Source organism: Lagopus muta, chromosome 8 (assembly GCF_023343835.1).
Source record: "Lagopus muta isolate bLagMut1 chromosome 8, bLagMut1 primary, whole genome shotgun sequence".
NCBI lineage: Eukaryota > Metazoa > Chordata > Aves > Galliformes > Phasianidae > Lagopus > Lagopus muta.
In genome coordinates this window covers 9,208,409-9,231,535 of record NC_064440.1, presented here as the reverse complement: position 1 = coordinate 9,231,535, position 23,127 = coordinate 9,208,409, and the positions used below count along the sequence as shown (strand labels likewise).

The 23,127-nt window shown below is 41.0% G+C and overlaps 1 protein-coding gene across 4 annotated transcripts in view; it reads left to right on the top strand.

Annotated features, from left to right (window-relative positions):
- The window catches only part of KALRN (kalirin RhoGEF kinase), a 449,507-nt gene that overhangs the window by 220,446 nt on the left and 205,934 nt on the right, over positions 1–23,127 (top strand). For all 4 annotated transcript variants that reach the window (XM_048953841.1, XM_048953835.1, XM_048953838.1 and 1 more), the window contains exons 8-9: positions 4,847–4,978; positions 8,954–9,184. In XM_048953841.1, the coding sequence (XP_048809798.1) occupies positions 4,847–4,978; positions 8,954–9,184 (363 nt within the window). The remainder of the gene's footprint in view (positions 1–4,846; positions 4,979–8,953; positions 9,185–23,127) is intronic.

Genomic DNA, 23,127 nt, shown 5'->3' with positions numbered 1-23,127 from the left:
GTAGTATAAACCGATGACTTGCTCTCTAATAACTTAATCATTTGACCTCCGTATAGTATAAGAAGTGAGGCATTTGGGATTTGGTTTATAACCCAGCCTGTGATCTATTGAGCATTCATTCCCAGAGTGATCCCTTATTATTTGGCATCACCAAGGGTTGTGGTGGTTTTTTGTGTTTTTGGTTTTTGTTTTATAATTGAAATCAGGGCTTCCTCATTTTACAATAATTAATGTCTAAATCTCTGAAGCAAAGATGTAGATAAACCCACAGCTTCCCCTGCTGCAGATCAAATCTTGATTTTGCTCCCTTTGTTCTGTTGGTAATGGAAGTCTCAATGCGGATCCAACCAGTTTTCCCACAGCGTGCCTCATACCAGTCTGCTATGCAGATTCTTTCCTTCTCCAGCGCGATAAGCTGCTACCATCTCTTTATTCAGTGCTTCCTACTGATTGAAGTTCCCTGTGATGCCAACAGGAAGCAAGTCTAGTAGGATCATAATCTTTCAGCCTTTGGCACACCACAGCCCGCAAGGAAATTGTTGGCTTGGGACAGAGATTTATGAAAAGTTCTCCGATCTCATAATATGCAAGCTGAGCAGGAAATAACTTGTTTTTCAAGGTCTCTTCCTAAAGACCCCACACAGCACACTGCACAGAATTCAATTTGTCTGTCTTGGAAGGATGAAAGGCTGAGTCAACTGTACTGGGAATTGAACCTCACATCTGTCTTCACATGCCTCAGAATCACATTGCTTTCCTGGCTCTCATAGCAGATACATGTGGCATGTTGAATTGAACTTGGCTGAATGAGTTCCTGTACCAAAGCTTGGTTTGTTTCTTTCTTTTCCTCCTTCTCTGCCTGTATGTTTTAGTGCATGCATGCATCTTCCTTAAGTTTTGCAAACATATTTTAAATGTACCTAGCTGTTATCAAGAAAATGACAAAGAAGACAAAGAAAATGGGGAGGGGAAAAAAAAAAAAAAAAAGGAGAGAAAGGAAAGAAAGAAAAGATGAATCTTGCCAAATTAGCTTCCTGCCAAGATTCTTTCAGCATGTGTGCTTGATCAAAAGCTGGTAAACTGAATTCCAAACACTTGCTGTGTCCAGGTGAAGGTACAAGTCAGGGTACTTAGTTAACTGCCCAAACGTCCCTTAAATGTCCCTGCTACAAATCTATCTTTTTTTTCCTTCTTCTCTCACGCTAGCATGAAATTCTAGTGCAAAATAGAATCTGCTTGTGCATATTTAGATATACCTGAGGCTATTCTAAGTTGCAAGGGAATATAGGATAACATGCCTTTTCTCAGTGATTTTTGAGAGAACTGTGCTGAGTTACACCAGAAGAGGTTCTGGCCCACTGACTGCCAGGTGGGGGAAGCAGACATACCAGGTGTCCTCCCTTTCTTGGCTGTGATCTCTGATTGTCTGCTGAATTATTAATAAGGTGCTCACTCTACAGATCCTGTCAGAACGAACAAATTAATATCTTCAATCAACTGAGAGATCTAAATCAATTAATTCTGGGTCAGAGTCTACCCTCAGAAGTGCATAAGCAGAATTACTATTTAAAGGAGTACATGCTGAGTGCGTGCACTAAATATTTATGGTGATTCTCTGAAAATGACCCGTGGCCATTTGTATTACCTTCCTCCCTAGCTGAGGAGACTACTGTACTCATCTCTGCCTTGATCCCTCTGAGCGCTCTGCTGTTTGAGCAAAGAAAGTGAAAAAGAGAGGAAATCTGAGGGAAAGAAGCAAAGGAGAAGACAGTTGGCATCTTTAAGATGCGAGGATAACTTTAGGATTATATAAGGAAAGGAAATTTCAGAAACATCAGGAAATACGCAGTTAGTCTCATACCCTGTACCCCTTAAAAAACAAACAAACAAAAAAACCACAAAAGAACAATCAAACAAAAAGAACACCCAACAAAACAAAATATAATTATACATATGTGTGTATCAGTAGATATTTTAACCACTGAGGCCTAAGAACAGTTTCATTGCACTCTTTCCATCATCCCTACAGCTCTTCTGCATCCACTTCAGGATGACAAAGACAGGCCAGAGTCTGTTTTTAATTTCTCTGGGACCTGGGAAACCACCCTGCTTAATCTGGAGTTTTCATCCATAGACCTAAGCAGTAAGCAAGGACTGTGCAAAAAACATAAATGAACATGGGCTACAAAATGTCAGAGCTGCATGCTAGAGCTTCTGTGTGATCTAGAATAGGAATCATGGAGCAGAGCTAGTGAGAAGTGGTTTAAGAATCCATTAGTGGTGGGCCTAATGCACCATTTGTGAATTGGTGGATAGGTTATGAGCCAGTAGTAAGTGTGGGCTGTTACCTTAAAGTTACTTTCTGATTAAATCAGAGGCACAAGGAAAGATTTTATTTTTAGGAGAGATTTTTCTTAATCATTCTTCAGATCCTGAAACACATGTGCAACTATTGGAGTCTGTCATTTCAACTTTTATGCTCCCAATAGGAGCTATTCCAGTCTATGGGCTAACTGGAAATTTAAGCAATTAACTTCAATTATATTGGTCCTTGCTCCTGTTCCAACCTCACAGTCGTAACTTTAAATGTGTCTTTTTTTAACTCAAGCAATGATTTTGTCACATGAATATGTTTCTAGCATGGAGAGTTGAACAGAATAAAGTTGCTTGGCTCTGCCAGAATAAGTTGCAAGTAATAAATATTGACATCGCTGCTCTTTTTTACAATATACCCAGATTGATAATCTGGTGGTATGAAGTAATACTTGTCAGAAGTCCTTAAAACATATCTTACTCTCCCTGCATGAACTCCACACACCAACAGGCTGCATTTCTTACAGCTTCTTAAAAGAGAGGACATCAGCTGCTCTTGCTCGTGGTAGGAGTGGAATTGCTGATGTAGTTATTGGTGTGACATTGCCTGTGTACAATAGATATACAGAAGAAAGGTAGATGTGAGACAGCCAGGCAGTGATGCAGTTAGGTGCTTAAAATCTTCTTGATGTCTCCCACCTACTGTGCAAAGCGTGCTTTGGGGATATGGCAGCATAGGAGTAACAAGACTGCAAGAGCCTGTATAAAAATGGATAGAATTCAGCCATTCAGATAAGAGCTGTAGCTGTGTGATTCTGGCAGCAGGAATACTGATCTGTAAGGTGTAGAGGTCCTTTGTTCACTGTGTCAACTGAGAGGTTCATGTAACAACCCCAGAAGGGATTGGCCTCAGCTCCATATTCCTAAAACTGACTAGGAAATGATGTGAATTCCACTAGCTCAGCAAAAAAAATAAGGCAACTTCAGCTTTATGGAGAACTGTTTAGGAATTTTGCTTGTAGAGATGTGACAGATGAGAAGTCAGATTAACACAAGAGGACGTGGTGACCTCCAGTCTCCTAGGAAGCATAGTTCTTGCTGTTAGATTTGTACCTTGTAGACACAAATGTTTAGGGCATTATCTTTGTTGCTGAATCTCTATATTTACCATGCAAACACTTTGTAGCCTTGTTTATACGACAGCATAGTGAATAGCATTACACTTACAATAGTGCTAATAAAAAAGGATGCTGATACCTGAGTGGAATTAAAACTCTCTACTTTGAATCTCACAGCCCCTCACTCTGTGAGGAGCGCTTTACAAAGAAGCCACAGGTGAATGCTTGAGGAGCTGGTAAAGCTGTGATTGTGTTTTAGTGTTGTGGTGTTACAAGCTCATCCTACAGGGCACTGCATCTGTTTTATAATCAGCTGTTCATTTTTTATTCGTAGCCCTGAAGTGTGGCAGGCTGGGTTATCAAAAAGATGGAGGAAGAGAAAATATTTAATGAGTAATAATGAGGTGGCATCAGGCAGTTAGTACAAACTAAATATGAGCATGGTAGTGACTACGTCATTGGAGTAGACCCTGCTTAAAGAAAAAAGACAGGAACCTTAGAGACCAAATTCCACCTCTCTTTTACAGAATAGGCAGAACCTGGGAGACCTTCCCCAGTTTGTTCTACTAAAGAACATCAGCCCTGCTTTGGAGGCCTTTAAGAGTGGAATTTTTTTTTTTCCATTCCTCTACTCCCCAAGCCTGTTTGGTTTCTGGCTCTCTGTTAAGGCTTCCAACCAAGGTGCTAAACCATATCAATTGCAATGGCAGTGCCTTTTTTTCTCCCTTTTTGTGGATCTCTGCCCACCAGGAACTGGAATCAGACCAGGAGCTCATTTTGAATTGGCTGCTTAACAGCCATCAGATGGTAATAGTATCTGATTACTGCTGACCTGGTCCAGGACCAAATGTATGACCTGGAGGTTAAAGCCTTGGTATCCTATTAGCAATCCCACTGAGCTGGCCCTGAGCTGGGAGCTGCTTGAATACAGACTGTCTGCTTTTCACTGAAATAAATGTTAGTATTGATTTTAAAGGGAGTTTTCTATTGGCCAAATTAGAGTTAAGTACAGGTGAGTGACCAAGGGATGTTTGACGACTGAGATGATGGCAAATACAGCTGGATCCTCCTGTGCTTCACACTGATGTTTTTCTCCCAAATATTGCAGGCTCCCTGCTCTATATGCGAAGACTCTTAGAATGGGTGTTTTCTGAGCCTAATTAAAGAAGCATTTGTTTTTAATTCAAAAGAAACAGAAAATGTTCTTTTGGATAGATACTCTTCAGGAGGTAACAGGAATATACTTTTCCAGTGTGTTCAAAAGGACCTTTTTTTGACTGTTATATTCTCCTCAGTTCAGGCTGGAGTTGTCAGTGGCACTGTAGTTTTTCTAAGTGGCATTCTACTCAGTTTTCTAAAGCTGTTGTGATGATGTTCTCTGTCGCTGTTGCTCATTGTTTCTGTAATTGTTTCAGTTCCTTTCAGGTGTGGATGCCTGGTGTAAAATGTGCAGTGAAGGAGGCCTCCCCTCAGAAATGCAAGACCTAGAGCTGGCCATCCATCATCATCAGTCTCTGTATGAACAAGTAACACAGGCCTACACAGAGGTATGTGCTTCCCAGAGGAGAACGTGTCTGCTAAGTGCAAACAGATACTTGACTATGTTTGGAAAGTCAGCTTTTCTGGGGAGAAAAAAAAAAAAATAAATTAGGTTTGCTTTCCATTACTGCAATTGTTTCAAAGAAGTCAGAACTATCTACTCCCAGTCTGGGGACTCCCTGGAGTCTGCTTGCAGGGGACCATCAGGACGATCTTAGGGACAGACCCCACATAGAAAAGATGAAGAATGTAAGTGATAGTGAACAGTAATGCCTTGTTTTCTAAACAGCATGAATGATTTGGATGTTATTCATGAGAAAAAGCAATTCTGGGTTGCAATCATGAAGTGCAATTTCTAATGCAATACTTGGGCTTCTCAGGAGCAGGAAGGTGCCTGAGCAAACGGAGGATGTTCCTATTGTTCCTGGTTGGAACTGAGAATTTTTATGCATGTGTCTAGTCAGAAAGTAAGGTTCTCTAATTGTACTTGAAAATGTCTCTTAAAAAATAAATTTTAAACTAGCATTAGTTTAGCAGCCTCAGTCTTAGCTTTTGTGAAATGAAAATTATTTAAAATACATTACAAAAGAGTCCTTTAATATGCATATTGCTTTTGCTGATGCTTCTTCAGAAAGCTATAAATTGTCACACACACACAGCTGTTTAAAACATTTCTACATTATTTCTCTAAGCACATTTTTAGGCATTTTGTAGAACTGCCAGAAAGGTTACAGTCTGTTATTTCCGAAATGTTCATTCCTTTGCCCATGGTTACGTAGAGAGCTGAAAAGCTTGGATTAGACTTTAGAGCCCTACCTCTTATCCATGTGCTCATTTCTCAAATCTAGACAATGTCTCTTGCTTATAGAATTAGTGTTTCTTTCATAGGATCTCTATGTGGTGGGATGAAAATTGTAGCTTTCACTTTCTTTTCCTACAGAGTCATTGAAAATCTCTTTCTATTTCTGTAATAGTAAGATATTTGTAATAGAATGGATATTCATTGGAATAAACATATAAATCTGGATATACAGGCCTTTTCTGTCCTGTTATAGAGTACAAGGATTTTAGATATTCTGCAGGAATGTAAGAAGAGATGCCCAAAGAATTTTAGGAAAACCTTTTCCTTTTTACCATGGTTGTAGCTGTAATTATTTGCCTCCTTCCTGTACTGATTAAGAGTGAAGCTCAGAAACATCGAAGGCAGAAATCATAGGCTTGATGTGCAAACCACAGCCAAGCAATTCTTTCTACTTGCTGCTAACACCAAGTAGGGCTGTTGGCAGAACAGACCTTCCTACTGAAAATGGAGTGATGCTCTTGCTTTTACTTTGGGTAGAACTGTGCTTAAGGGAAGAGGCACACATCAGCAATATGCATTTGGGAGCTTCCTCTGACACAAAAGGAGGTTCCATAAATGTCTCAAGCCAGGCTGTTTATATTGCTCCACCAGTAGCTGAACAGCAGCATTTCTGTACTATTAAAAATAAGGGGGGGGGGGGGGGGGGGGGTAGGAATATGGTCAGATTTCCTTTGACAGGTACAACACTGTTACTTAGAGATCACAGGGACTGCAAGTGCTGCTGGGTGCAGGTCCATTAAGTTTAAGACTTATGCTATACCTCTTAAAAATGTGTTGTCAGATGCAAATTCAAATGAACTGGGTTCTTTATGCTTGTGACCTTGCACAGTCCTTGAAAAATTCAGAATATTCACATGAAAAGAGATGTGATATATTTTTTGCAAAACAAAGGGGAAGGTCTAAGTGGCTAGAAGAGCAGAGATAGCTCCTCCATTTGTGAAGCTGTTCCCTTCCTTTCTGTAAAACGTAGAAGATATGAAGTCCTGGAATATGTATGAAATCTTCGGAAATATTGAGCTTCACTGGTTGTCAACCACCATGCTGCTTGACATATGTTTATAGATTGCCTTCAGTGTGACAGGACAAGCTTGTAGGCTACAGAGCAGGAGAATGTTTCTAATTGCCTCTCCTATATGTTAATGATTATTAGCAGAACAACTTGGGCACTTGATATCTGGCATTTATCTCTGGCTGTGCAGACAATGAATGCGAGGTTGCCTGTCAGGGAAAAATCTTAACTGGTAATCTCTGAGGCTCTTCAGACAGACAACAGGAGCCAAATACTTGATGGGATAGATTCAGACCAACTGAAAACCCAAATGGTGGGATCAGGCCCATAGTGAATTCACACAGGGAAGTTAGTCCATGGAAAGAATGAGTTTCAGGTCTAATAAGCTGCTCACACATGTATGCATGGCTTTGGTTCCCTATTCCCAGTGACTGGATTGTTGCTAATTATCTTTTCACAGATAAAATGGGATGCAGCCTGCCATGCCTCCTTCCCTGCCTAGATGCTGCTGCTTCCTGCCTAGCAGCCATTGCCACCTCCACTGGGTTGCCAAGGAAACACCTGTGCCTCAGTGTTCCCTGCTAAAATCCCCCCATATTCCCACTGTGCACTGCTGTGGCTGTGACTGCTCCCTCTGTGACCCCAGCAGGCTTCAGCCTGCGCAGATTGCTCCAGCTGCTTTTTGGCAGCAACCAAATCTGAGAATGGAAAGCCTCTCCCTGCAGGCTCTCCATTTATTTCCTGATCTAATCCCAAATTATCCTCAATATTTAAAAAAAATCTCCAAGGATCCCACCTAGTAGTCACCTAATAGTCACTACCTAAGCCCCCCTCATGTGATGAGAATTGACTCCCAGTTCTGCCAGTATAATTCTCAGAGGCTCTCTTCATTTCTCTGCAATTGCACTGCACATCTATTACTCTAACAGCCTGGGATGTGGCATGGCTTGCCAAAAGACTCAGATTTGGGATTCATGGGTATTTGCTACATTTGACTGAGCAACTATAATATGGAGATAAATGAGACTTGCAAATCCTTGAGACATACTTGAACTTTGCTAATGATCAACATTCAAACTGGATGGAAAGCATTCTTCAAACCATTCTCTAGCAGGGTTGGTGGCTGTGATTGCATAGAAATAAAAACACGTTTCCAGGAAATCTCATCATTTCTCTGCAGTTCGTTTCTGAGGGAAAGGAGGAGAGTGGGCTGAGAAAAGAGAAGGATTCCAGTAGTGTCTTCATTAAATGTTTCTGCTGAACAAAATATTTCAAGCTTGCAATCCATAGCTCAAAAACATTTCAAGGTGATGTTTTTTAGAGAACTATGCAAGTATACACTTGTTAAGATGTTTTGGTTAGGATAGGGTGTTTGTTTGCTTTTTTTTTTTTTCTTGTGTAAGTATATGCTGGCATTAAAAAAATCTAGCATTCTATTTTTTTAATGCCAAAATGCCTTTGCATCTGCAACTGTTTTTCAGTATACACAAAAAAAGATTGCACATGTGCACAGGACTTTCCATTTGCCTCCAGGCTTTGTATCCCATTGAAACTGGAGGCTACAGATGCCTCTGAGCGCTCCTGGGGAACAGTAGAGTCATCATCCTATCCTCATTTCACTGCCACTGAATGAAATACAGAATCAGAATGTCACACCTCAGAAGGTATATTCCTACTTAGTAATCCTACGATGAAAGGACTCTCTCTTATCATACGGAATATGAATGACTCTGCCATCTGTGGTTTTCTTAAAATGCCACCTCCTCATGTAAATAGGCCCCTATTGCAAATGCCACCTGTCATCAACTGGTGCATGTCAGGAATTCTCAGTGCCCATGTGTCAGAACGTAGCATCATTTGGGATTGCTGTGTCTGTGCAGTCCCAGCAGAGTGGTACCTGTGCTGTTGCTGAGTGACACAGCAGGCCCATGAGGGAACGAAGGCAGTGCTGCATGTGCAAGTACAAGTCAATAGAGATGTAATGAGGGCTTTCTTCTTTTTTGAGTAAAATGAGGAAGAGACATGGGGAAAAAGAATCAGCGAGGTTGTTCGTTCTCAGCTCTTGAATATTGAAGTATCAGCTCAGTGAAGGAGACTTGTTTCTTCACTCAGGTGAGCCAGGATGGAAAAGCCTTGCTGGATGTCCTACAGCGTCCCTTGAGCCCTGGGAATTCAGAATCCCTCACTGCTACTGCAAACTATTCCAAAGCTGTGCACCAGGTACTGGATGTGGTACATGAGATCCTGCATCACCAGCGGCGCCTGGAGAGCATCTGGCAGCACCGAAAGGTCCGGCTGCACCAAAGGCTGCAGCTCTGCGTTTTCCAGCAGGATGTCCAACAGGTAAAGCTGTTACTAAAGGAGATAAAGAATGATCCTCTCTCTGCAGCTGTAAAGGTAGTTTGGTGACTTATCTGGAGGGTATAGCTAATAGCTGGATTACACACATGGCTCTATCTATGCTAAAATACTGATGCACCTCTCAGTTTCACATTAGAAGCCATCAGTCAGTCCACTGATTATTGATCAGTCTGTTCCCTACAGGAATGTGACACTATTTTCAGTGGTTAATTTTTCACAAGTGAGCAGTTGGCTGCAGGTGCTTTACTGTTCCTTAGGAAACAGCGTTTAATAGAAAAACAAGGATTTCAAGTGTAAAAAGCAATTGAACTGCAGTGTGTTTCATCTTCCTGTGTGGAAGGAGTACTGATACAGATCTTACAGTGGTGGTTTTTGGATGATCTTTGCATTATTACCATTTATGCAGGGCAGGTATCTGTACTATTAACTAGTAAGCCCAAATGAACTGCACCCCCTGAATGTACAGAGCCCACAGCACAGTAACAGCTCATACCATACAGGCTCACCTCTAAGAACTCAGGCTGCAGGTAAATAACATTTGTCTCCCAAAGGAAGCCATCTGAATACACACAGCAGTGTAACTGACAGTATGTAGGAGATGCCGTTGAGCTGCTAAATATGCAAACACAGTCAACAGATGCTACAGGACTCTGCTGGTTCAGAAGGGTGTGGTTTGTTTATTGGCCCCTGTACAGCCTGAAACAGATGTTGGTAGCAATATGGTACTTGCTTTAAATGAAGAGGCTGAACACTCTAATTGTGTTTATGGAGCATTCTAATGTCCCTGGGGTTCCTTATGTCTTTGCCTTTCTCCCAGTGAAACACAAGGGAGAGACAGAGCAACAGTGCAGTCGCATGCAGAATAGACAAGAACCAGAAAGGAGGAGAGACAGGCAACTTGCTTCATGGTAATGAAATTCATAAGCTATATATTAAGTAGAGCACGTAACTGGAATTCAACTAGAATAGTCTCTACAAACTATATGATCTTTCAAGTATTTTTTAATACAGTTCTGGAGTTAAAATATCTAAGAACAAGGTATTGTGAATTTTGATATCTTTACATTTTTTCCAATTATAATGTATAACGTTGATAGGAATCCTTATTAGCTTAGGTATTCTTCATCTCCTAGGGTGATTTATACCTCTGTTCAATCATTCCATCCAAACTTCTTCTCTTACATCTTTTGAAATGTGTAGAAATGCTTATGCAGTTCACTCAAGAAACCCTCTTGGGACTTTAAATTTCCACTTATGCAGGGCAGTGAGTCTTTGTCACTGGTTTCAAGAGGATTAATGTCTTCTGTGTGCAATGCAACTTTTTTTCAAAAGGAGAGAAGCAAGTAGTAAGTGTCAGTGAAGTACAGTTGCTTAAGACAGCATCACTATCTGTGTCAGTTCTGTTGGCAGCAGTCTTTTCAAATTTTTCTTTTAATGTGTAGTTATCTGGGAAGCAACAACTTGATGACAGACATGTTTCTGTCCCAACACACACTTACATCTCTTTATCCTGCTTAGAAAGTAGAGATGAATCATTCTATTCACCAAACAGCTGTACTATTCAAGATAAATGCTTTGTAATTCATAAATGAAATTATTAGCTGAACAGAAATATGGAGATTCCATGAGGAAGAGGAGTATATCTCTGAGTATGTTGGCCTTTGTTTGTTTTTCAGTAATCACTTCCTATGTGCAATTTCTACTATGCTTACATTTTAAAATACCCATCAGCTTGCAGGTGTAGCTGTCAATTAGCAAGTGGTCACTAGCCATAAGTAAGACTTATCCATAATCATTTTCTGCCTTGTCAAAATTTAGTAACCTAAGTTTAGTAACCTAAAGATGTCTATCTTCTGGATTCAAATCTACAAAAAGAAGGATGTGGGTGAACAAATCCTGACAGGAGAGTCCTGAATTTGTTAGAGTTTGCTGTCTTCTAGACCAGTATTGATACAATGCAGTTTCTTTAAGAAAGATGATCCTCTTCCTTCTCCACCCAGCTCAAAATTAAGCATGCTATCACACTGCAACTTTACCCAATTTTCATAGGGAGATCTTGTTAAACTGGCTAGCAGGATGAAAGGTCGAGTGTGGTTCTTTTGGGCTTAATTTAAGGGTTAAGCTGTGTTAAATGGGATTCGTTCACTTAGGATCATAGCATTAATAAGGTTGGAAAGGAGCACTAAGATCATCTTGTCCAACCCCAACCTGTGTCCTTCAGTGCCACATCTCCATGGTTCCTGAACACATACAAGGATGGTGGCTCCACCGCTTCATTCTCAGTGTCTTCAAGGCCATTCACAAGACCAGAGTATGCACTGTATGCATTACTGGCAGGTCATGGCAGTGATCTGGGATAGTTTCCTACTGACAAGGAAACAGTCTACTTTGATTTAAGTTTGAAGTGGACAAAGTACTGAAAGCTATGAATTAAAAGAGAAAAGTTATTTGTATTCTGAGATAGAAAGTCAGGCAACCTTACAGCCATTTCATAATCAAAACAGAAGTTGTGCTGTAGAAAAAAAAGTTTAAACAAACACAGAGGATTGCCAAGTTATGATACAAATATGAGAAATGTTATGCTATAAAATGTCATTAAGCACTACCTAACACCATCAGACATTTTTGAAGATTATTTGCTATTAAATCTATATTTTAATACTATGACATCAATTTACTCAAGTGAGTGAACACAAATAATGGTATGCTAAGAAAAAAGAGTTGTAAATATGTAGCATTTTAAAGATGAAAAGTAAAGAAATGGAGTGAAACTTTATTTCAGCATTCGTGGGAAACAGCACCATTCACACAACAGAAAGAGGAGATAATTTGTGAGCGGTTAAGAGGCTCTACGCAGGTATTAACTAACTAGCAACTCTTTTAACACCAGAAGTATTTGGGATCATTATAAAAAATGTGAGACTGCCAAGTGTGTAAAACACTTCATTGCTTTACTTGCTTTTTAGAAGTTCTCTATCATTTCAGATAGGGATGAGCTGCTCTCTTTGATCTCTCAAGCACGGCAGTGGGAGGAGGTGCTGAGATTGTGCCCTGCAAGGGAGGGAAGAAGTCCCGTTGACATCCATACTGTTATTCTGAAATTGTTACATATTTTTGGCCCATTTACGGCAGCTTTTCCTTTTTGTCACTCTCTGTTCTTCTAATTGCAGAATACTTACCAGCATACTTATACCATTTCAATTCCTGTTGAAAATTTGAATTATTCTCACACCATCTCCAATTTTGCCTCCCTCCCCCTGTTACATCCTGATTTTCCCCATCTTCATCTCTCCATTTTTAATATGTTCCCCTTGCTCTCATGAACAGCAGATATTACTGAGCAGCCATAGAAATAGCTGAAGTAAATTTATAACATTGTTCTGCACCCCACTGCCTTCTCTTATCCCCTTGGTTTAATATGGGCAAGAATTTTGTCTGAATTCTGTCACTTCATAAACTGACCCTGCGGAAGGATCTTTACCTATGTAATTTACCTGGACTTGAGCAAGGCCTTTGACATGGTCCCCCACCACACCCTTATCTCCAAATTGGAGGGTTGTGGATTTGATGGATAAGAAATTGGTTGAAAGGCCACAGACAGAGGGTGGTCATCAATGGTTCTATGTCCAGATAAAGGCCAGTAATGAGCAGCATCCCCCAGGGGTCTGTCTTGGGACTGGTGCTCTTTAACATCTCTATCAATGACATCGATGATGGAATCGAGTGCACCCTCAGCAAGTTTGCTGATAACACCAAGCTGAGTGGTGTGGTTGACATGGTGGAAGGAAGGGCTGCCATTCAGAGGGACCTCAGCAGGCTTGAAAGGTGGGCCCGGGTGAACCTAATGAGGCCCAACACAGCAAAGTGCAAGTAATACAGGGAGCTGTTGGAGAGGGTCCAGAGGAGGGCCAGGAAGATGATCAGGGGACTCTGGAGCATCTCCCCTATGAGGACAGGCTGAGGGAGCTGGGCTTGTTCAGCCTGGAGAAAAGAAGGCAGCAGGGTGACCTCATTGCAGCATTTCAATACCTAAAGGGAGCCTACAAACAGGAGGAGAATCAACTCTTTGAAAGGGTAGATAACAGCAGGACAAGGGGAAATGGTTTGAAATTGAGGGAGGGATGATTTAGGTTGGATGTCAGGGGAAGTTCTTTCCAGAGAGAGTGGTGAGGTACTGGAACAGGCTGCCCAGAGAGGTTGTGAATGCCCCGTTCCTAGACATATTCAAGGCCAGATTGGATAAGACGCTGGGCAGCCTGGTCTAGCATTAAATGTGGAGGTTGGTGGCCCTACATGTGGCAGGGTGTTGGAGATTAATGATCCTTGAGGTTCCTTCCAACCCTGGCCATTCTGTGGCCCAAATGATGCTCTAAAGCCTGAAGCATACCTATAAAACTAGAAGGAAAATGGATACCCATCAGATGCACTATTAAAATGGTCTGTGCATGCCTTGAACTTGCAATTTTAAAGCACTTTGGTGAAAGTATAGTCAAACTGCAGCTCTCATTCTGCAGGCTTCATTCCTTCTCATGTTAATTCTCAGTCTTTGCATCCATCCATCCGTGAATGCACACTGACGCTCAACATGACACAACCAGCCTTTTTCTCTACAGATTCACACAGTTCTCCCAAGGCCGCTGCTGATACTGCCTCCTTCTTGTTTTGCTTTGGTTGTGATTGCTGCCTGTAAAGGAAAAACTGGAAAATGGGTGGATGTAGAAGTTCTGTCTTTTGGCTTTTTACAATACCTTGAGTTGCCTGGGCTGGAAAAATGGAACAGCCTGCTTTTGCCCACCGAACACCAGTCGCAAACCACAAGATACTAGTCACTAGTGAGCCCATACTGGCAAATGGGTAACTACTTACTGAGAAAGCTAGGACTTTTGCCATGACAGCTGTAGGCTGATTGAAGGCTCAAATCCTTTTTGTTATTAAAAAAGGTCATGCTATCTATACCAGTGTCAAGTTCACTTGGTTTCTCTAAATTTGTGGATCTGTGTCCTGTTGGCTTTGTGCCCAGAGACATTAATGAACATAGTTTTTGTTTCCTTGTGTGGTTATCTGCCTCTGGTGATGGATAAAAAGGCCATGTGGCCACACTGATATCATTACATTTACCAGCTGCCATTGCTGTAGGAGACTGCAAAGTACTGCAGAGGAAAGGCTCTCTCTCTTCGTAACCAAGCGCTTTAACTTGTGTCTGGCTTTTACTGGCCGAGAAACCAGATCATGTTCTCATCCTGACATCACTTGTATGGAGAAAAATGTCCTGCCAACATCTGTCAGCCTCCATACGCTATCAGAATGGCGAACAATTCATGTTATCCGTGTGATCTGTGTAGTCCATTTGCAGAAGAGTGTTAGGATATTTGAGGCAGTTCGTGATTCATTTAGCTTTCACACAGGATTGTAGAGGATTAGCTCTGTGCATCTCCCACACATGCACGAATACACTTGGTTGTTTTGATTACTTCAAAAGGGAATGGAGAGTTCTCCAAAATTCTGTAGTTTTCCATCTAGTCATAGTTTCTTTCAAAGGCAGAAGAAATCAGACTATCTTCTTTCATGTTTTATTTACAATAAGTGCCTTCACTGGGTCTTGTAAAACAAGAGATTTATTTGCAAAAAATAACAAAGAAGAAAGAATATTATAATCAAGTCCAGATTATATTTTTGACCACGTGATTTCAGCCACAGGATTCTGCAGAAATGCACATGATCTGTGCGCCATCTGAGTGGATTTAGCCCACAAATAATAGCTACCACTGACAGACAACTAATTAAAACATTAAAATTCAAAGCATTCCAGATAATTTTCACAGCACCTTTGGTAAACTTATCAGATAATGAAATGTACTTAATGTTTGTCACTCCTGTGTTTAAGTTGTCAAAGTATTGCTGGTGTACTTTCTCAGAGTGCGGAAGGTGCGTGGGCTCTCACCCCTACCACCATTATGGTTGAAGAGGTACTTGATAATGAATAGAGGTTTTAACTCTGGTTGTGTCTCTCAAAATGTTAATGAGAAAGGAGCTCAGGAGCCAATAGTGGTAAAACTACTTGGCAACGTTATCTCAATGCAGAAGTGACAGGAGAGAAAACAATCGTTTATCCACAACTGAGGGAACAAATACCTCTGCTTTTATGCTGAATAACCCTGTCATTCCAGCAACAGTTAAGGCCAGAGCATCCACAGCTGGATAATTATATAAAGATTTCACCACAGAGTTCTGATAGGTGATAGTAAAGCTTCAGCCTAGGTGTCTCTAAAGGGCTAACTTAGTAAGACCTGCACATGTTTACAAACCCACGTTATGTCCCTAACAGCCTCTCACTAAGTGCTAGCCTGGTTTATTATTGATGCAGTAAAGGACAGTAAGACTGAAGTGAAAGGATGTTTGTTTGTTTCCATCCCCTTTTTGCCACAGACCATGCAACAAGGCATCTTGGCAGATGCTTCTTTAGAGCAATTTTCATTTTGTTCTTTTAATCCTGCTGAAGGAATTGTCACCTTTTCAGTCACTGGGAGCTCAGGTCTAAGCAGTGATGGGATTTGTGGACCCACTCATCTTCTGAAGAGGATTGACAGGCACCCAACACTGATAGTGATTTAAAAATAAAATGGTGTTATGTTTATTTGCTGATTAGTATCCTGCAGATAGTACAAAATTAATTAATAATGACACAGCCATTTAATTAACACAAGGGTTTGTGTTTCTGCCCTGATAGTCAGACTTACCCCTTTAACCACTGATCAAGGTCTGGTGTAAGAACACCTTGAAGATGTCTCAGGCTACCAGCCTAAGAAGTTAATCACTTTAAATGCTTCAAAGTCACATGAGAGAGAGAGAGAGAGCTCTGTTCTGAACTTCTGACAATCCTTTTTAAATATAGATCATTATTATCTTGTACTTCTTGTGCCAAAAGTCTTCACAAAGAACTATAGGTTTAAATTATTATATTTTCATTTAATGATATTTATTCAGGAAATTCCTTAAGGCTTGTTGATTAACAGTACTGTATCCTCTGCATAATTTGATTTAAAGTGTAACTTGAAATTATCTGGAATCAACCTTTTATCTTTCCTCCTCTGTATAGTTATTAAGCTGAGCAGACAATTGTTCTTTGTGCTTTTAAAGAGTCACTGATTAAAAAACAATAATGATCACTTTTTAATTTCCATGCAGAGCAGCAGTGCTAGGGATATCAAACTTCAGGGGCCAGCTTCAGTTACTAACTGAAGTTTACTTAGCATTGATGTAAGAGCAGCAAAGGAACGCTTTGATGAGCTCCACAGCTGTCTTGGGAAATGGGATCTGAAGAAATCTGAACCAGCCAGCTTGATCTCTGAACCTGCTGAAGTGAGAAGAGGAACTGGGGGGGGGGGGGGGGGGGGGAAAAACCACCTTTGTGCTCCAAAAGGTGTTTTTCTTGTTTGGGGTACCATCTCTCCTTCAAGACCTGACTGTTATAGATGGGTCTGTTTTGCTGCTTTCTCAACTGGAAATGTTTGGATTCTTACTAAGAGTTTAGGAAGCTCTGGGAAGGACTTCTAAAAACTCTTGGAAATCCTGCTGATTCCTGCAGGCTTTGAATCTGTCTCACAGGAAATGAAGAGGATGTCATTTGTTCTATGCAGAAGAGGAAAAGGTGATAGAATGATACAGTTGATTCTTTGGAGATAGAGGCAACTATCTGTTGTCTGAATTTATCTTGCCTGTCTTCAAGATTGAAACTGAATTGTACAAGTCAGGACCCTAATGCACAGTCTCCTTTTATAGTAGTGGAGAGACACTGGCATCTTCAGAGAATGACTCAGTCTGTCTAGGATCTGAATTGTATGTTGGATAATTCCCTCTCTTACTGTCACTGTCAGGGAAAATAATGAGAAAGTAGGCTGCTCAGACTGTCCTTCAATGTACTGCCTGATGTTGGGTGACATGGATTAGGATGCAAGAACCCAATTCTGTATGGTTCTGAGCACCTCCTGCCAACATTCTAGGCATCTCAGTGCCTTTCTGATCCTGGAGTCACTTTGCAGCAAACTTGAGAAGTCAGTCCCAGTGCTAAAATTTGATGGTTTTACTCTTAAGCAGAATTGTCCTCTTTATATAGTGTATCCTCTTTGTTTATTTCTACCCAAGGATTGTTTGCATGTCAGCATCCCTGAAAATACAATGTTTAGTTTATTGTTTTTGAAAGGCATTGTTGGCTTTCATTCTCATAGCAAAAGAGGAGAAAAAATCAGACTTGTCTGTTACTGATTAGGCCTACAAAAATAGTAAGGCTGCACTGGTGAAAAAAAGGGAAAGAGAATTTTCTCCAGAAATATGCTTGTTTTTTTCCTAGAATGAGAAATAGTCACTAGGGACACAGAGAAAAATAAGGTCTCTGGATATTGTCACTCAGGACAGGGAGAAAAATAAGGTCTCTGAATAAATGTAAGCTGGAATGCAAGAGGCTTTTCCCCCTGCATCTTTAAGAAGTAACAATAACAGTAGTACTTCTTGCTTATTGTGGTTTCTTTCATCTCAGGATTATGGGTCTTCTCAAAGGTTGACGTTAAGCGACTTGCCAAAGGTCACTGAAAGCTTCATGGCTAGAGCTCCTCATGTCAGAATGTCTGATTCACAAATCCCTTTTCTAAATCTTCAAAGTCACTGCTACTCCAGATTTACCCCTTATGAGATTCTCTTACAGGATTTATTTGGACTATGTAAAAATGAAATAAAAATGAAACAAAGGTCTGTTATGCTAAGAAATAAATATGCTATTTTGGGCATTGGTTTAGGAGTCTAAAATAGGCATTCTTTTCTACTCCTTTTGTTTCCTGTGATCTTCCCTCCCAGTTACCCCCTCATGTGGTCTCCCATATCTTTCATGATCCAGCCTGTCACTCAAAGTGATCAATCCTCTTTCATATTGCTTTTGACTGATGGCCAGCAAAAGGTATTTTCATTTGTGAGTTTAAAAAAAAAACAAAACAAAAAACAAAAAACAAAAAACAAACAGCCAAACAAGAAAGAAAGTACTGATAGGTGGTTCCTAAAGCATAACCTTAACTGTGTTTTCCCACATGGAGCAGCTGTTCAACCAGCTAGTTACTTTCTGCCTCTGGCAATGAACTGTGCGTATGATTTGAGATTATGAAGAATTACTGGCTGAGCAGATCTGGCACCCGGACCTGTTCCTGCTAGCTGCTCCTCTCCAGCTTAGTCATTCCTGCTACTTCCATCCTGCTCCTTCCAGCAGCTCTACCTTACCCATGGTGCAAACTGCTTCCCCTTGCTCTGCCCCATACAGCTGTGCTCAGAGCTCTTTGCCCTGTCAGCCTCTCTGTTCTGTAGAATCAGTGATCGTAGGTTAGAAAGTCTACATAAGTTCATCTAGTCCAGCCATCAGCCCATGCCTATGACTACTCTATACTGTCTCCCTCAGTGCCACATCTACCCTTTTCTTGAACACATCCAGGGATGGCGACTCCCTAGGCAGTCTGTGCCAGTGTATCATCACTCTTTCTGAGAAGAGATTTTTCTTAATATCTATCCTGAACCTCCCTGGCACAACTTAAGGCCATTTCATCCTATTGCTTTTACCTGGGAGACCTCCACCTCACCACAGTCTCCTTCGGGGCTCTGTAAAGAATGATAAAGTCTCTCCCAATCCTCCTCTTGTCCAGGATAAACCATCCCCGACAACATTGCTGTGCCTTGTTTAAGCAGCTTCCCTGCCTAACTAACTACCAGAACTGGAAGGTTCTGGTATTTCTGTCCTTGCAAGACAGGTTGTGTACTATTTAAGACAGAACACAATGTTTTATCTCACAGGAGGCTTTTAAGCAACTTCTTTTGTTTCATATTCCTCACAGAGAACTCTTAAAACAAAACCTCTTGTTTGTTTTTTAAAGTTGTGATCTTTGGATTGCAGTTCTGGAAGCCATTGCCTAGGCTGGGTGACCCCCAGGCACTTTTAGACAGAGCTGTTGACCCAAACTCCTGCATACTATTACAACTGGAAGCGTTCTTTTATGTTACGCTATGATTCCCTTTTAAGAAGAATGTCCTTCAAATGTGGAATCATGTAAAACAAACATATTTCAGGCCTGTCCGCAGGTCTTTTATATTTCTCCTCCCTTTGGTCTGATAGTTCTTTACTTATTTCTTCTTTCCTGCCTTTGGAGTTTTTGGACGGGACATGTGTTGAGGGATGGAGAAAATTACTTTTATTTTTGGCTTTAGTCACACACAAACATTTTGACCTTGAGATAGTTTCCTTCCCAAATCAGGATGAAAACTTAGAAGAAAAAAAATCACAAAACAAACTTTTTTTCTTTTCCCTACAGCAAAAAGTAACTCTAAAAAAAATCAAAACTGTATTTGGGGTATTGCTCATGCTTGCTTGCTGCCTCAGGTTTTTCACAGCATGTGAGTTGCCAGGAATGCATAAGAGTAGGAAGGTCAGGTTATCAGATGCCATATGCTGGGAGCCATAAAGTTAGGAGAAAAAGATGTAACGAAAAATAAGATTTTTCACAGAAAACCTCAGTTGTGGGGAAAGTGAATTTTTCATTATGAAAAGGTGCTGTCAAGGAATGTCACTGTCCTTCACACTGCCTACGAGTCTCATTCCTGGAGTCCTTTATATGGCTTCTCTTCTCTCTTGAGCAGCTCAAGGTTGCTTCTTGAAAGGACTAAGTGCGGTCCTGATAGCACATATACCCCAGTTTATTTTTACATCATCTCAACCAGTCTGTAAGGAGACTGAGGACCCAGCATTCATTTGTTTGCTTCCCCACAAACAGCTCCTCACTGTCTTATCCATGGCCTCCTTTGATCCATCTGTAAGTTCACTGGCCCTTCACCCTTCAAAACCCTTGGGAGATCCATTTCTGCTTTGACCTGTAGAAGAAATCAGCCATATCGTTATGGGTAGGTTACACAGCCGTGCAAACAGCCTGGGCTTTTTGTTTCAGTTCTCCTCTGCCTTTTGTGCCCCTGATAGCTGGGAACTGCCAGGATGAAGAACAGCCACTCTTGGCCTACAGGGCACTCTCTTTCCTCCTTGTTCTCCAATATTTCCTTCTCCCCCATGGGTTTGCACGTTCATATTTGGCCTGTAGTCTCCAATCAGGCTGGGGGCTGTCATGATGCTCAGGGGGCTCAAGGAGCTCTGACCCTGTCAGGGGTATTTGCGGGTTCTGCAGTGCTGTACCACCCTTACTAAAGGGTGTTCCCTTACTAAAATTGTCTTGCTGTGTGCTGTGATTATAAGACTTCTTAAATGAAGGTGATTAAATCATTTGTTCCCAACAGTAACCTAAAGCAGTGCTTCATTCAGTGGTCAATCAGCATTTTTCCCCATAGTGAAGCACTCAGTACAGAGGAGTGTCACCATTGAGCCTGGAGCATAGTGCTTGTATTGAAGTCTACTCTGATGTAAAGCTCATCCTTGCTTTATCAGTCCTTTCTAATTGTTAATTGCCTTTAGACATCTTATTTAAACTAGGAACAGTTTAGTTGGGTTGATGCTATCAGGATGTAGATAGTGCTCTCTTAGTTCATGTCTAAATTAGTAGAGTAATTTCTCTGTAGAAGAGTGATAGCAGTTCCAAACGATGACCCAGAGCACTGAAATTAGAAGCCAGCCATGTATTTTGCTTCTATTCTGTTGAGTAGATGAGCTGTTACTCAAGGTAGATGCCTACCTGCTTACCATTATACTGTTATGCTTATGCCTACACTAACATTTATGCTCTGGTTACAGCTGGAGCTGAAAAACGTGTAGAAAATGCATTCAGGGTTTGTTTTGTTCTCTTGAGCTTTTAGAGGCTCCCACTGAATTGTTAGTGGCAGCAGTAATTGTGTCATTATCTCAGTCTGACGAAGTATTTTACATCAGTGGATTTCTTTCTGTTTCACAAACAAGGGAACAGAGGCAATGAAAGGGGCCATAAAAAGAGCAGGGATGGAAGTGTGGATAGCAGTCCTGATTTTTGAGTCTTTATCTATTCTCTATCAGTTCTGTTTTGTTTCCTCTCTCAAAGCCTGTAGGCATAGCTGTCACTGGCAGAGTTAAAACCAACCGTGCTCTGTTTACAACATTAAGGTCAGTGTACTTTTCTGAAGAATTCACAACGCTCCTTTGGTCCCTCCTATGTACTTGCTGTACTTCTTGGGGACCTCTTGCATTTCAGACAGTCTCACCAAGAAAAACAATCAATGAAGCAAGTATATGTAAGGATATGTAAGGATACTTCAAAGACATGAAGCACTACTCTTTCAATTGCAAACATTTCTCTTCAGAATTGGATGATTTCCCCCACAATGAGGCAAACTGAGCAATCAGCTGTAATGATAGCTGTTATTAATGACTTCTGCCAACACCAGGTAGGTATAAATCAGAGCTTCCTATCAAAATTCCAAATCAGCTGGGTTCTGCAAATGTCTCAACTTACTATCAATGCAATTGCTGATTTTCTGTGGGTTTGATACCAGTGAAGTCAGATGCAGAGGTACCACAAGATGTGAAATAACTGAAGATTTGAGGAAGTCCTTGGTGTACCTGGTCACAGCATCATCTAAGCACTATGAACTCAAAATGTAAAAGGTTTCTGATATCAGAATGGTGTTTTGTCTGTTGGCACTAATGAACTGTAGAGACTGGCAGCAGAGCTTCTCTAATAGGAATTTCTGTCTTGAAAAATCGCTTGGTGAGATCTCCTATGCCCTCTTGTGACTGAGCTTCCTCTAGAGCCCTCTCCTCTGGGGAGTGCCTGGCTCAGCCTATCTGGGGTTATTCTTTCACAAAGCTCTGACTGCATCTAAGCAAACAGGCTAGACTTAAGGCTGTAGCTTGGCCCAGATATGCCTGACCTGGTTGTCATGTATTGTGAAATTGGTCTGAGAGGATAAATGTGGAGTAAAGCATTGATGCCTGGGGAAAGTGCATTAGCCATTGAGAGAAGATTTAGGAGAAGAGTTGGTGTTCCAATGAGTGCTAGTGACAGCAACAACTGAAACCTTCTCTCTGGGCTAAGAAAATATTTCTGTACAATACCCTTGATAGGAGACTGGCATCTGATTAGCTGTATTGCAAATTCATTGTGCCACAGCAAAGTGCCAGGTATGTTTTCCAAGCACTGGAGAAAAGGCTCACAAAGAGCAACACCCACATCATTGCACCAGCCTTGAGGAGCCTCACGCAGAGCACAGCAGCAGCTTTCTATGCTGATGCAGAGCACATTTTCTGTGTCTTGCACAGAAGGAACATGCACATATGTCGTTATTTATAGCCTCTCCACCCACACACAGCTTTGAAAACTAGCTCTAAAAGAAGTTCAGCATTTAAAGAATACAACGTTTTTTTTTTTTTTAACCTGATGATATTTTTTCTTTTTAGATTTCCTTAAAAAAAAGTTCTGGGAACATTAGCAAGAAGCCAGGCATCGAGGAAGAAACATTAGTTCTTCATTTGTCTGTCTATTGTTCTCTTACTTGGAATGTTTTTAGAGAAGCAGTTGCCAAATTTTATCAAGTAAAACATTTAATCAAGAAAATGAAAGATAAGTGGGATGCATTTGATGAATGGGAACTTTACCAAAGGAAAGCTATGTTAAGTTGAACATAGACCTTCCTCAGGGTAAGAGAAGCACATGTATTTCCACTCCCTTTTGGAGTGCCTGCAGTGTAGGTGACCACATTTAGTGAAGGCTGTGTGACCTCAATTGGTGACCAGAAGAAGAGAGCAAGTACTCTTCTCGGAATGACCAACCTACACTCAGCCAGATCTGCCAGAGCCCTGAATTGAATGTGCAGTTCCCAAGAGACATGGGATAGATACTGCACCTCCTTGATTATTAGGGCTAGGATCAACTGTCTCCTCTGCTTAGATTACACAAATCATATTATAGAATCATATCACAGAATGG